The sequence below is a fragment of the Argiope bruennichi genome, chromosome X1, assembly GCF_947563725.1.
Source record: "Argiope bruennichi chromosome X1, qqArgBrue1.1, whole genome shotgun sequence".
Classification (NCBI taxonomy): domain Eukaryota; kingdom Metazoa; phylum Arthropoda; class Arachnida; order Araneae; family Araneidae; genus Argiope; species Argiope bruennichi.
This window is the reverse complement of record NC_079162.1, coordinates 100,594,008-100,609,941: the sequence shown is the minus strand read 5'-3', so window position 1 is coordinate 100,609,941 and position 15,934 is coordinate 100,594,008. Positions and strand designations below refer to the sequence as shown.

Here is a 15,934-nt window from a genome sequence, read left to right as displayed (position 1 = left end):
ATATATAATATTACAAAAATATATGTATAGACATATTTTTTTACGAAAATATTTCTTTTATAAAGATTAAATCCAAAATTATAAGACTGCACTCATACTTTTATTTCTAACATTTGAGATAAATTGAATATCAATAACTCGAAAGTCAAAGATATCAACAATTATAACAGTATGATCTCAGAGAAAATAAAGCTTTAATAAATTTAAGAATGCTTTCAGCATGAATTCCAAAGTTATAGTCTAACTCACAAAAATTTTCAAGTATATTAACATGACATCAATAATTTTTTGATTAAAATCATAATATATTTGAAAAAATAAAAGGAATATAGGTTTGTAAAACTATAAACAAATAAAGTGTTAAATTTTATATTATTTTCAGACATTTATCTATATCATATAAAGAACTGCTGAATATTCGAAAAACACTTTGTGCAAAACAAAAATAGAATCGATCATACAAATTCTTTCACATAAAAACGCGGAATATTTCTTTGAACACATGTCTAAAATAATAGCAACAGCTGTTGAAGAAATAAAATATTTTAATATTAAAATATTTCAAACATAAAGTATTTTATTATTGAATCATACCTCTTAAGATAAATTTATTACAAAGTTTTTTAAAAAAAAAACTAGCAATATACAACCAGTAAAAATTTTAAAATCGTCGATTTCAGATTAAGTTTTCCAAAGTTATATAAAATTTTATGATGAAAACTGTTGGAAATGCCAAAACAATTATGTATACCTAAGGGAAAAATTGCATCATTCCCATAGACAAATAAAATGAATGACATATCAACAGGAAAACACTTATTTTGCAAGTTAAAGATATATTGTTGAAAGGCTTTAAAACTAAATATGAAAATTAAAAATTACATTATTACACAAAAAATGGCAAGAAATGTTAACATTTTGCAAGGACAAGATAAGAAACAAAATTATATACAGGGTCATGAAAGTCATATGATAAACACAACTTCTAAAAACATTTAAATATTCAAACATATCTCCACAAAATAATCAATTGTGATCTCTCTTGCGACTTATTTTCTTAGTTTTATCATTTCGTTTTGGAGGAGGAGATAATGCAGGCTTCTGACGGTTGAATAAACTGAAATGAAAGCAATGAGACATTTAAAACTGAAATATTAAATCCAACAAGAGATTAATAAGTACAACAGTTTTTGTAAATACTTACTATTTATACGTATCTGAACGAATGTATTCAATAACATGCGTGACTCCAAGTTGCAACTGATCTGCTATTGGAGGAACCCATGGATTATTATCCATTCTTACAACACAATGATGACCAAGTAGATCCAAATTACCTTTAAAAAAAGCAATCTTTAAAATGCAAGTCATATTTAGTGTAAAGAAATTCATCAGAAACGAATGTAACAATATAACTATATTTCATTTCAAAAAATAAAATTTCATACTCTTTTTAAAATCAAAATTCTTCAAAGTCTTCTAACAAAATTTTCTTTGTAATAATGAGAAAAGATTACTATACTCTTGAAATTCTCAATAATGGAAAGGCACAGTAAAATATGAGTATAAATAATTTATATATTAAAAACCATTTTAATAATTTTTCAAAAATTATTTTAGAAGTAATATTCTGTTGAAAAAAGAAAAGAAATTAGAAGGTATTACAACAGCCATAAATTATTTTTATTATTATTAAACTTAAGCTGTATGCTCGCATATTGTCATAAAAATCACATTTTTTTTTAATTTTCATTTTTCAGTATAACTTTTTAACATTCTTTTATACATTACAAACATTACGCCAAACATATTAAGTTACTTTTCTTGTACTTCAAATCAAGGATTAGCGAAAATTATCAAGTTTAACTTCAACTTTTTTTTGCTGAGAATAATTTTTATTCAGATTTTGCAACTCTTTCAAAAAAATGGTCTGCCATCTTTGTTCATTTTAGAAAACATATTTTAATTCGAATAAATAAAGCACAAAATATTTTTTAATAATACCTTCCATTACCTTCTACTTGTAATATAAAGTAGAAGGTAATGTTAAAATACACACAACACATATTAAGTACATTTAATATTAAAAAAAATCATTTCATGAATGTTTAAGTTTCTTTAATGAAATCAAACATATTTCATTTTGATTGCTAGAATCCACTGGAACCAGAAACAATAAATTCAAATACTTGACATAATTATCACCATCTATTTTGGACACAAAAGTTCGTGTAATTTTATTATGATTCATTTTCAATAAATTTTGTAACATCTAAAGGAATTTAAAAAGTAAATTATTTTTTAATATATTTCAAGATGAACCCGCTTAAGGAAATTTTTTCCTAATATCTTGTCTATTGTTGTCTAATGAGAAAAAAATTTATACTGAATGATGCAAGAAAAAAGTTAATTTAGTCTTGCAGTTAAAAATAATTTAAATGTACATATTTCTTCTCTTCGTATATTTATTTAATTCGAGTTTAATACTTAATCCTGCTCTTGGCACCAAAATCTTCATAAAATTAACGGTCCCAGTCTTATTTTATAATTTAAATGATATTAGATACACTACTTAATGGATAATAGATTAACTATTTGGTTGTGTGTCTTGGAATGGGATGTAATATAAAATAAAAAGTTTCCTAAAGGGTTAATTTTTTTGCAATTTTTCCTAATTCTCTGTTTATGATGAATCAATAAATGCTAAAACTAAAACATTGAAGAGTATATAAAGTATCACATACCAAGTTCTGGAGGCAAAAATTGTAGCCGATTCCCTTGAATATGCAACTCTCTTAATCTTGTAAGTTCGCCAATTTCCTTAGGCAAACTTAACAGGTCATTTTCTCGGAGACCTAACTGCAAAAGCATGAAATATGTAAGTTATATGGCAACAAAATAAGATATATAATTCAGCAAAAATTAATAATTCAAAAAGGGGAGAAAAATTAATAAGCAATATTTTACATGTTATATATAGAAATGAAAAAAATTTCTTATTCTGGCAACAATTAAAACAGTTCACTCTTTCACACATTATACAAAAACAATACCAGGATTTAAATAACAGAATTTGAACAAATTCCAACTCATAAACCAGCTGTATCAGAAATTTTAAAATATAAATGTTATAGCATTAGGAAGTTATAATATTAATGAGGCTCAGTATCATAAAATTAACTAAAATTAAAATATGCTACAACTAGCAATAAAATAAAAAAAATACTGTCTTACTCTACTAATATAGCCAAACTAAACATAAATGAATTATCGGTCCTAATATTATAACAGAATTTTATCAGTAACACTATATTTTATTACATACAACTGTGATACCATATATTTCTATATATACAACTAAGTGATAACAATATAAAGGATGAATCCAATCTATATAAAATTTTCTAATTCTATAATATTTTTACTGTTAGCTCTTCCCATATGCCATTTGTTTTGATTATTTAAAACAATAGATTTAATCCAAAGAATATATTTGTCATTTGTTTGCTTATTCCAAAACAATTACAGGGACAAAAATAAAATTTCTCTTTCCCTGAATGAGTTTTAAATATGAGAGAGTGTTAATTTAAAAAATCAGCCTAGGGAAGTGGATGAATTTTTCTTTGATAAAAAAAAAATTAAAATATTAATTTAAGAATAAATCAGGAGTAAGAATGCAGCTACAGGTAACTTAAACTAAATTAATTCACATTTGCTATTTCATGACAATAATTGTTAAGTGCAGAATTAATGATAGCATGCACGAGTTGATTATGAAAACGAAAGAATGTCTACAATGCAAGTGCAAATTTAATTAGTGTTTGTCAAACAATGACAGCAAAGATCAGACAGTATCTTTGATTTACATGTGTTTTCATTCTTATATTTCTATGAAAATCCATAAATATATATAATTATAATATATACAGGGTGCCCCTGAATTCAAGGGCCAAACTTTAGGGTAGGTAAAATAATTTAGAAACATTTTTTGTATAGCAATATGGGGTCGGAAATAAAAAGTGTAGGCGGAAATAAGAAATGCTGAGGACCGAATATTAATATGAAATAAACTGCTCTCGGAAAATTGGTGGTGTAAACGTGGAAAATTTTGTGATACAGTTTTGTCCTGTAAGGGCAGCATTCATTCCTAACAATTCTCTTCCATTACAATTCACAGCTCCGTACGTAAGATGCATGTCTGCTTTCTCAGAGAACACAAATCTCTCCATCATGCAAAAGTATTCTCTAACAGCAAAAAATCGTTTCAACCTCGCGTAATGCATTTCAAATCCAATAAAAGTGTTTTTGATAGACTATTTAATAATGCAAACTAAAGAAAGCTTCATAACCCCCAATATTTTTTCCCCTACATATTCATCTTTATTATCTAAGTTAATAATATATCGTCTGCTTTAAAAATATTATTTAAATAAAGAGGTTTTTCTTTTCACTCCCTCGGCATTTCTTGCTTTTCCGCCTACAATTTTCTTCTCAGATCCAATATTACAATACAAAAAGTGCTTCTTTATATGTATTTCACTTACCCTTAAAGTTTGGCCCATAAATTGAATTAATCCCTGTATAAATATGTAATGATATCTCTTAATTTAAATCCTAATTAATTTCCCATATTTTATAAAAAAATTGACCCAAATTAACTTCATTCTAAAATGTTTTCTTATCTCTTGATGCAATTCCCACTTTTCATTTAATTATTTCAAACACGCGCTAAAACAAAATTGCTTACTCCGTTTGCTCCAATTTATGCAGCATGTAATCGTAATGTCGGACTAGCTGTAGAAGAGTAAAAACGTCAATTTCAAATTAACAGCATTTTTCTAGAAAGTATTTTTATAGAACAGGTTAACGATGACCCAATATAGCATCCTTACTTTTTGGGATGAACGGTAAAGATGCTGAGTTTTACATGTGATATAGAAATTGACATTTTGGTTTATTTTAAAGGTTGAATTTATATTTGTGTATGAAAGTCATGCTAGAGCTCAACATTCCAAAAACCGAGTGCGCAGAGAATATTTCAACATATTAACTGGCTTCCATATAATGTGTGGAGTCCATGGATTTATTAAAAAAATTACCAGGACAAACACACGATCGACATCTAGAATTTTACAATTGGGTTCTGGCATAGATAAAATCATATCCTTCTTTTTAAAAAATTCGATTTAGACAAACGAACGCTGCTTTAATAAAGAAAAATATTGATCTTCAAAACTGTCCCTTTTGGAACGGTGAAAACTATTCTTCGCATAAGAAGTTCATCATCAAAGGCAATTTTTTATATATCAGAGATATGAATGTTGAATGATGAGCGATATATTCAGTTGATTTTTATTTTCATTATCTCCGAACTAAGTGGACGAATTAGCTTTGATAGACGCTTTAGGTCATTGTCAACGAATTCAGATAAGTCTGTATTTAAGTCACAAGTGATGAACCTGATGTACAAGCATTGTTAAAAGAATGTAACTTTGTATATGTGTCGAAAGAGTTCACTTTTGAACAATTTATAAAACATTTCAACTAATTTATTATCTGCTCGTTTTTCAATATGCAAAGAAAGTTAATAAACGCAACATTATTTTATTATCATTTGCTCTTTTAATAAATCTTTTGTGATATGTATATTATCCCTGAAAATTATTGCAAAAAACTAATTCAAACACCAGTCAGATATGAAAAAAATGTCTGGTTCAAACACCAGTCAAAGATATGGAAAAATTATATAAAGGCATATTTATTGACTTAAACATCTCAATAAATTTTACAAACAGAAACATGAAACTTTTGTGTCCTACGGATAAATGTTTTTAAAAAAATACAGTTTACTTATTGACAGTTCCTCATTATCGGCGGGGGGGGGGGGGGCATTGAAAAATTTAATTTTTGTATATTTTTCTGATCCTTTCTACAGAGACCAAAGTATTTTCATGGATGTTGTGGATCGAGCGGTGAATAGCAACCATAGAGCTGAGATACTGATAGAAGGAGTTCAACCCTACTTTGGTGTAGGACAAGATAAAATCATGTGACCTTGGGACAAAATTTGTGTTGGCTGTAACCGCATTCTCCGTTTCCCAGTATATTTCAATGGCATATTTTTTCTTGCTTTTAACTGTTGGATTTGAAAGTTTATTTAAGCCATGGTTAACTATTGCTTCAAAATTGGATGCAAAGAAAAAGCTTCAAAGGATATTCCTGTATCATTTCACAGGCATGTACAATAGACATATTCTGTTTATATCTATTTTAAGTCAATTTAAAATTTCGTAACCTCGATCACCTAGCGAGTTTGGTGTTATAACTGAATAATATTTCAAAGTTTGGTTTAGTTATTGTATTAAATTTATTTAACTTGTTATTAAGCTTCATTTAAACTGATGTAACTGCATTATATTTTGCTACTTGCTTTATTTTAATCTCGAGTGTGTTGCAAGTGCTTGGCTGCAAGCTTGGTGTGATTTTTTCCTCGCGAATACAAGTGTTTACATAAACATTATTGACCGATTAATAATTGTGTATTTATTTTAGCGCAAATAAAATTTCTTATTATTTCCACTATGTTGTTTCTTTTCTACCATAAATATTCGAATCGTATTATACAGCGAAAGATATTAAATCGTCATTGTGAATGAAATAGTGAAACTAAAACGTATGTTTAATTGAAAATGCTATATAGTAAAATTTCATAAATGTGCTAGCAGTAATTGCATGTTCTTATAAATTTTAATTAAGATCTAAGAAGAAACTAGTGGATATTCTAAAGATAAGAAACTATTAAAGAAAGAAATGCTATCTTTACAGATAAAAATGTTGTCTGAATGTTAACAATTATTAATAACTTCCGATATACACATGCCTTAAAATCGTCGTTTTCGTAAAAATTTCGAATTTCTTTATTATTTTGTATTAAATCAACACATTTAAGATTCCAAAAATGATTTAATTTTATTTCTGCGGTAGTTAGAAGCAAAGTTACCAGCAAAACTATAAACCAGAATTGAAATATTTAAAACTGATATTAACAAGCGGAAGGCACGAGGTTTAAAATTGAATTCGGGATGAGATTTTGTATAATGGTAGAATGCATTTAGAATGTCTATTCATGAAAATATTAAGACTCAATGGCCAACCTTAAAACTTTCAAATTAAATTATATATTAATAATGTGTTACCCGAACGAGCGCTCGAATAGTTTAGTGGGGAGGGCACTGTGTAACATTCAAGATACCTGGCTTCAATTCTGGGCTAGTGTTTTTTTTTTTTTTTTTCCTTTCTAAATTATTTCAAAATAATTTAACTGTTTTAATTAACATCTTTTTCATTTTTTATGCAAAAATAAATATTTATTCTTCCAATTCTTGGATTATAATTTAATTTTTAAAAAGAAAATTAATTATAAATACGAATGCATTTTTTTTAAATATTCAGAATATTCAGAAAAAAAAAAGACTTAGGTTACTTTTATAATCTGCTTTTATAAAAGCTTTTTTATCTGTATGAGATAATGATAAGAGTATTTAAACATATAATGTAAAATTAAAAGATGTTTTTAGGTAAAGAAAAGAAATAAAATGTTTACTTAAAGAAGAAAAATGATCACTTTTAATTAATGCACAAAAACAAAATAAAAACTAAACATAATTTAAATCAACAAACTCGGCTACTGATGTAAAAAAGAAAACATTATTTTCGAAACCAGTTTGCTTAGTTTTCAAGGAATGAATATAAACTATTTAGAAAATGTTAGCCGAAAATGAAAACCGGACCCAATGCCGGGAAGCAAAATGTTGCTTGGCAGTTTTTTGAGTATTCCAGGATTTGCGATATGGTGCCAAAAAAGGTATTATTTCTCCCAGATTTCCCCTAAGTCAGTGACTCATGTTGGGTACACTTGTTTAGACAAGAAACAAGTGACTAGCTCCCTCCATTTATATAGCTCTATGATAGCAACGATACCGATGAGCTAAAAGATCACCATAATCAGAATTACCGAAGAGCAAATGGAACTGCATATTGTGTCACAGCGCAAAACTGCACAGGAGATTCGATCAGAAGAAAAATTAATAGACTCAATAAAGCAACAACTTCCAGGGAAGTAAAGATGCTGCTGAAAATATGGGAAATTACTGCATCGTATGATGAGAAGCATCACCCAACAAGGCAAATACGCGCTATACGAGTTACAAATTCATTTAACGGTACTGTCACATTTTCGCCAAATTTTGAAGAATAGCAAAAGAAACACTTTTTACACAATTTTCTTGAAAAAAAAACACATTATGCATAATAAATTATATTATTACACATTTATCTGAGTATTTGTTTTGGAATAGAATGCATTGTCGTATTTTGCATGGATTCCTGGGGTGGGGGGAATACCCATAACGAAAGCGTCGATTTACGAGAAAGATTTGGGAACGAGTAATGCTCATTAAGTGAGGTTCTACCGTACTTGTTCTATTCTAAAGAAAATTTAATACTCATTTGCTTTATATTTAAGTTTTGAATGTCTAAATTTACTTAGCTCAATATAAATTTCAGTCATTCAGTGGAATTATAGACCGTTTTCCAATGCATAGGTGACGTTTAGCGTTAAGGAGAAACAGTCCCTCTTGAATATATAGTAGGATGTTAGTCCTAACTCACTTTGGATCAGATGCACTAACACTCTATGGTTTGTAAATATTAATCAAGATATTACAAATTCACATTTTCATTAACAGGTCCATCAATAGATCCTGCATGACCACAAAAATACATGTAACAATTTTATTGTGAAAAAGATTATTCACGTACTTATTTAAATTTTTTTGCAGAGTGTAAAATTTCCACTACAAGCTCCTACTGTAAGCTTAAAACAAATATAATACAATCTATTTCTAGGATAGCTAAGTGTAAGTAAATAATTTACAGAATTAAAAAAATGCTCTCTAGAAAGATTTTATCCAATACAACAGTCAAAAATACTCACTATTTGTAAGTTCTTAAGCTGTCCAACTTCTGGTGGCAAAAATTCAAAATCATTATCACACAAATATAAAGCTCGAAGAGTTTCTATAAAGAAATGAAAAACAGTCACCATTAAAAATGATGTAAAGTTTTATTACTATACATAATTTCGGAGTTTTAACAATTTTACAAAACATTATTTAAAATGCAAACAAAACAGAGAATTTAAGGAAATCTTTTTCAATAATTAATTTTATTGAACAAGGTTAATAAAATATTATTTCAATTTTTTTTAATTCATATACAAGAACACACACTAGTCAATGAATTAGAAATCTTATATTAACATTTGATTCGACCAGTTTTTTGTACAGATAACAGCTTTTATTCGTGAGGGCATTGATTTTACAAGCACTTGGAGTGCTTATATATGAAGAGAATACCAAGCATTGGCTAGGACTCTGTAAATAGGATGGAAGAGAAGATTGTTGTCGGATGCACCTTTCAAGATATCTCAAACATTTTCTATTGGATTAAGATCTGGGCTTTGAGACGGCCAAGGCAGATGCTGGAAGTCTGATTGATGCTCTCTGAACCAATTTCGAACAATTCCGGTATGATTCATAATTGCATTAACATCCGTGAAGTATCCGTCACGTAGGGAATAAATAAGTAATATGGCAGGAAGCACCTGCTATTCAGCTAACACCAGGGGACCACTCCCAAACCTATAGATCATGTCCCACAACATACTACCACCAAATCCTTGCACAGAACGAACAAAGCAAGATAAGTCCATGACTTCATGGGGTTCTAGCTAAACACGACGTCTTCAATCGGTGCAGCTTGATTCGACTGACCATATAACCCGTTTCCAGTCCTCTGATGTTCAGTTTCGTCTTTCAAGATAGCAAACGAAACTGAATTGCATTATGCATTCCGGCCTGAAATGAGAGGTTTCTTCACAGGTATTTGATTATATACATCCATCCTCTGCAATTCCCTGCGCATGGTTCGCACCGAAATCGGTTGGGGGCGAAACATATTTGAAGGATTCTGCCAACTGAAGAAAAGTCGAGTCCTTTTCTGCCGTACAAACCGTCGGAGAGGATGCTGATCACGATTTTGGTAGATTGTGTTCCAATTACATTGACTGGAACACAGTCTGTTGTCTGTTCCAGTCTGTGGACAGACAACAGACTGTGGGTTCGGCTTCCAATACCCTCGAAATGGCTGTTTTTGCGAACCCAGTGATTTCTGTTGTTTTCACAATCGTACATCCAGCTAAACAGGCCCAAACAATAAGCCTTTTTTCAAACGGTGAAAGATCTGTCGTTTTTCCTATTCTACTGCGTTCATAATGAAACACACGTGCACACCTTGTTTATAGAAGCATTCTGATGACGTTTCATCCACGTCATAAACAGGTTTTGTATACCCATATTGTTAAAGAGCATTAGTGCACAGATTTTTAATTCATTGATCACTGTGTGTACATATATTTACCTAAATTACTAGATCGGTATAAATATAAAATATACAGTCCCTCGTATTATAAATATGCAAAAAATCAATGCTTTAACTATTTTCACTGTTTTATCGTAAGATTTGATTATATCTCCCAAATCGGGAGTGTGTTGTCTTACCGATAAAATTTTTCAAAAATATAAAAAGTATTTTAGACCTTTGCGAATTATATGCAATTTTTCTATTGAACTGCAACATCTTTGAATGATTCAGCATCATCTTCTAAGTTTGAGAAGTAATAATTCAAATCACGTATGAGGTATGACCACGACAACTAAGGGATTAAAATGAATTTATCTTCCCACGCAACTTTCAATTTGTATTTAATATTTATGACACATTGTGTTTGATAATATTTAAATTAAATACATAATATTAACTATTGAGCATAATTTGAAGCAAATAAAATTCTTTTTTCTGTTATATTTCACAAATCTTTTATGCCAAAACTGTAGCACAACTTACGCAAGGAAAATTAATACTTCAATAGCAGTTAGCAAGAAAGCCTCTCAGAGGGATAAATCATACTTCACAAAAAAAAATGATAAGTTTAGGAACCAACAATAAACCATAAAATATGATCTCGTAAACAGGATGGAAAATAATAGTGACCACAAGTAAGTTTTCAAGAGCTTGAAAAATTATAAAAACAGCCCAAGTTACTCAACCCTCTGTATTGCATTATTACCTGAGAAGTGTAGCCATTAAGTTGCATGCCCATTTTGAAACTTAACTTCGACTAAACTTTATTATTATTATTAAAAACAGTCTACAAAAGACAATTCAAATTTAATAAATTTTTCAAGTAAAAAAACATTAGTTGTTCTATCGTCAAGATTGAAAAAAGCATTTTCTCAAATAATTTATTTTTCATATGTTTTTTAAACATTAATGCAACATGATTTTAAATTAGTTGCATGGCAATAATCAAACTAATAGACAAAAAATTATTTAATACAGATTATAAAATATGTGAATTTCTCATAAAATTAAAAATACATTACAGAAAGATTTCCATTACTTTTTCTGCAAACATATCTATTTCGTCCAATAAGCAAATATCTCAAAAACCAAGTCAAGCCAGACGGTGCAAGTATCTGCCGTACCATGTTAGTGCAACATGAAATGGCATGTAACTAAAATTGTTTAATAGTTTAAAATGTCTAAATTAAGGTATATAAATCACATATCCAAATCTTTAACCCATGAAATCTTAATCAAATATCTACAACTAATTAACAATTAAAATTATTTATCAAAGGATTTATGTAAAACTGACATCTAGAATATATTTTAAAAGATCTCAAAAATTTCAATGCAGCAGCAAATAATTAAAAAATTGAAAACAGTGAAAGTTGCAGAAAACACGAATTTATATACATATACCTATACAGAAAACGTAAATAACTAAGGAACACTTTCCATATATAAAAGAAATTGATTTGAAAATGTCAAATAACTCTGCTTCATAGACACATTGCATTAATACAAAAATATCTTTAGAACTGTATTCTATTTGAAATTGTAACGGCTGAAAATTTTCTAATGTCATTTTCAACTAAAAAAATTACTTGAGGTATCCACCAGCAAACTATTCACACTACCTACTAGTATGACTACACACCAATCATAAAAAAGTTCCCAGGCAAGCTTTTCTCATTCAGGTTATTGTACGTCAGATCCAATACTTCCAACTGTGGAAAAGCACCAAACCCTCTAGGCAAAGTACACAGTCTGTTCATTCTGCAAAAATAATAGACCACATAATTTTGTAGAAAAGTAAAAGTTTTTAGTTCTTAATTTAAAAAAATTCTTAATAAATGATAATCAAAAATAATTAACCAGTTAATAATCCAAAATAGAAAATTATGAACGTTATTTCAGTTTGAAAAAGAGGTAGTTTGAAATGCAACAAAAAATAATCTAAATCGTAGAGAAACAAGAGAGAATATTTTTTAATGTATAAATGCAAATGTGAAGAAAAATGCTAAACATTCATTGTAAGTTCAGATTCATACTATGTTGAATTAAATAATATACGAAACTAAAATGATCGTGAATTATATCTTAAACTGTATAGAATTCACAAAATCGGTTAACATAATTTGTATTTTCCTTAAGTAGCAATAACTCAATAAAAAGGATCAGAAACATTGATAGCTGTAAACTAAAAGAAATTAAATAGATAAGGTATAGATGGAAGAAATTTAAATTTATATAAAAGAAAGTAAGCTTCAAAGTTTCTAATGCAATGCAATTCTGAAATCTTCCTCAAAACAAAACTTATTCTATTAAATATAATATATATATAAGTTCTTATATATATTATACATAATATAAAACTTATGAAAAAAAAATCATATCTTCATAGTTAATTTCATATTGCAAACATGGCTTTAAAAATTATGGTAATTTATAATTATCTGTTAAATATTATGATAATTTATATTTGTGACCAAAATGGAAACCCAGTGGCCAGATTTTTCCAGTGATCTATATTAAATTCATCTCATCAGTGAGACAAACACATTAACATATCTAATTTAAAGCAGTATTTCAGCACATTACTATATTACATTATCCTTCAGATGAAAACTTCATAACACTTCATAACACTGTTAAAAGTTTTAAAACGTATGAGCATGAACACATGAATAATGCATATCAAAAGAAAAAGCTGATTTGTGCAATATGATTCCACATTCTTATTTTTCAGAATAGAATAAAAAACTGCACAAATTTATTATTATTTTTATTTGACAGAATAAGATATGAATCATCTGTAAAGAAAGTTTAACACATCAAATGGCCGCTTGCTACTATAAATAACCAATATGAAAAGACATCTTGAAAGACAAAAATTAAGAAAAGAATAGCTAATATAACATCCAAATGGGAAAAACTAAAAACCGAAACGAAAAAAATTCCTAAGTGATTGTTCTAACCTATCGAATCATTTTTAAAGAATGGTACATTTACAATCAAATTTCAAAGAATCCTGAAAAAAAAAAAAAAAAAAAAGGAAAAAAAACTGGGTACATGATTTATGAATCACAAGAGAGAAATAACTCGTTCTAATTTATAAAAATGAATAAAACGTTTAAGTCTGTCTATTTTTGCTAGATTATAAACGAATCATTGACGAAAAGGAATATGTATTAGTGATAGCATCAAAAATTATTAATGACAAATTGGATATTAAAAAAATGTGCAGCTACTACATTTCGGCCATAATTTAGCGGTTCTGCATTTCCCATATGCATAACATTACATGCTAATAACACAATATATCTTGTTGCATGCTTGTCAATATGAAGTTGATTTGAAAATTTGCAAAGATTTAAAAGAATGAATAGAAAATTACACTGAGTAAAATATTTCAATAGGATTGCGAATAAAATTGTAAATAAAGAAATATCACTCTGAGAGATAAGAAAAACAGTTGAAGATAAACTGCAAAGGAAAAGGTGCAAAATATTTTATGTGAGCAAACTTCCATATTAATTAAAAGCACAAAAGGCATATGCTCTTACCCAAGATTCAAGATCTTTAATTTTGGAAGGGATGATATTGAAGTTGGAAGATCCTAAAAAATTGTTATCATGAGAATATTTAAGACAGAATATTCAAACATTCTTTAAAAATATAGGATAATATTATATACAGAAAAGCAAATCTCTTTAGTATGTGTGAAATTCTTATTTGTAGTTGCACAAAGTTAGAATATAGTAGATTATTAGCAACAGAAATTGATAAACCTTCATCATCTATAATCAAAGGTGCATATATAAATATCAGTTAACTCAAATTAAATAATTCAATAGCCAATAAAAATAATTTAATGTATATGCAATATCAAAAACCTCAAGGAAGCAATTTTTACTAGTTATAAAATTGCATTAGCACATGATCATTAGTAGGCTATCTCAACACAAATAAAGCAATGCAATTTTTAAAAAAGTATGAACCCCTTTTATACTACGAACGCAGTTTTTAAAAGTGGATATTCTTTTTATCATTAATCACAGTTCGAAAATTTTTACAAATATATAATAAATTCATATTTAACAATATGAAGAACAAATTACCATGAACTATTTTCAATACGATCAATATTAAACGAAAAATATAAACATTATTGTTATTCAGGGTTATATAAAATGATATTCAAGAATATTAAAGTAAAAGGTATGTCTTTTTGAAAGAACAGCACCTATGCCTTCGGCTATCAGCGGATAAAAATATTTAGGTTTTAAAAATAAAAATCATACAATTAGTTCCTGATAACTAAAATTATAACACAAATCCTATGCATAAATGAATCCATTTCAAATGCATACTAAGAAATGTCCATTATTGATTAATATATTTAATGATTTAAAAAGCGCTACAGGAGTTTTTATAACTCAATCCAAAGAATTCATAAAGAAATAAACTTTTGAGAGGAAAAAGTCTATTAAAAACGCTTCAATTTCCCCAGTAATTAATTATAGAATATTTCACGACGAAATTCATGAATAGTTGTGAAAAATAAATTTGTACTGAAAGGCTAATTTAAATAACTTTTCATTTCCACTGTAAAAAACTAACTATGCGAAAAAAATGGGCCCACATTAGACGATAAGCAAACATGGTTAAAGATTCCCCACCTTATTTTGTAAAATAAAAATGTTTTCGAAATTTCCACAGCATTACTTTAATTTTCAGTAAAAGAGGGTAAGGAGTTTTTTTGTCAAAAAAAAAAAAAAAAATATACTAAGCATTCCATTGAAAGTTTTATAATCCCTTCCTACAATTTTGATTTCCAGTTAGAGAAAATACTGTAAATCTCAACAACTATGTTCAAAATGAATTAATGGTTTATTTTGAATACTATAACTATATCTCTGTCTTTTTTAAAACAACACGTAATGTTTAATTATATTATATGCTTAGTTACAAAACAAATGTGAAGCCTCGAATTTTGCGATTTGTTGCATTTTTGTGATTAAGTAATTCATTTAATCCTAGAAATCAAATATTAAATAATGAAATTAAAAAACATTATTAATAAAAAAAATAAAAACGGATTGCATACACATGAGATATTGCTCTTAAATATTATTTTTATAAGCTAAAAATTTTTAACTCTTGAAACATTTATGTTTAAATTACATTTCCTTATCCCCAATCCAGTAAACTTAAAGCCTTTATGAAATCTGCCAAAAGAAATATAAAAAACCAGCTTCCATAGATTTTTAAAAGAAATACTTTTCAAGGCAACAGATTTACAAAAATAATTTTAAATACTATATGAACAAAGAAAAAAATAAATAAATACCTCAATATGGTTGTTAAAAAGATTCAAAGATTCAAGATTAGGCATATTTGCAATAACTGGAGATACCACTGAAACATGAATTAATTAAACATGAATTTATTATTTTTTTACAAT

At 27.9% G+C, this 15,934-nt stretch overlaps 1 protein-coding gene across 1 annotated transcript in view; it reads right to left on the bottom strand.

Moving 5' to 3' along the window:
* Positions 1–326: 326 nt before the first annotated feature.
* Positions 327–15,934, bottom strand: part of LOC129958415 (ras suppressor protein 1-like) — a 28,208-nt gene continuing 12,600 nt past the window's right edge. Inside the window, exons 3-9 of the mRNA XM_056070899.1 lie at positions 15,821–15,888; positions 14,034–14,086; positions 12,125–12,243; positions 8,996–9,078; positions 2,745–2,859; positions 1,205–1,337; positions 327–1,117 (exon numbers count right to left, since the gene is read on the bottom strand). Of these exons, the coding sequence (XP_055926874.1) occupies positions 1,027–1,117; positions 1,205–1,337; positions 2,745–2,859; positions 8,996–9,078; positions 12,125–12,243; positions 14,034–14,086; positions 15,821–15,888 (662 nt within the window). The 3' untranslated portion in view covers positions 327–1,026. The remainder of the gene's footprint in view (positions 1,118–1,204; positions 1,338–2,744; positions 2,860–8,995; positions 9,079–12,124; positions 12,244–14,033; positions 14,087–15,820; positions 15,889–15,934) is intronic.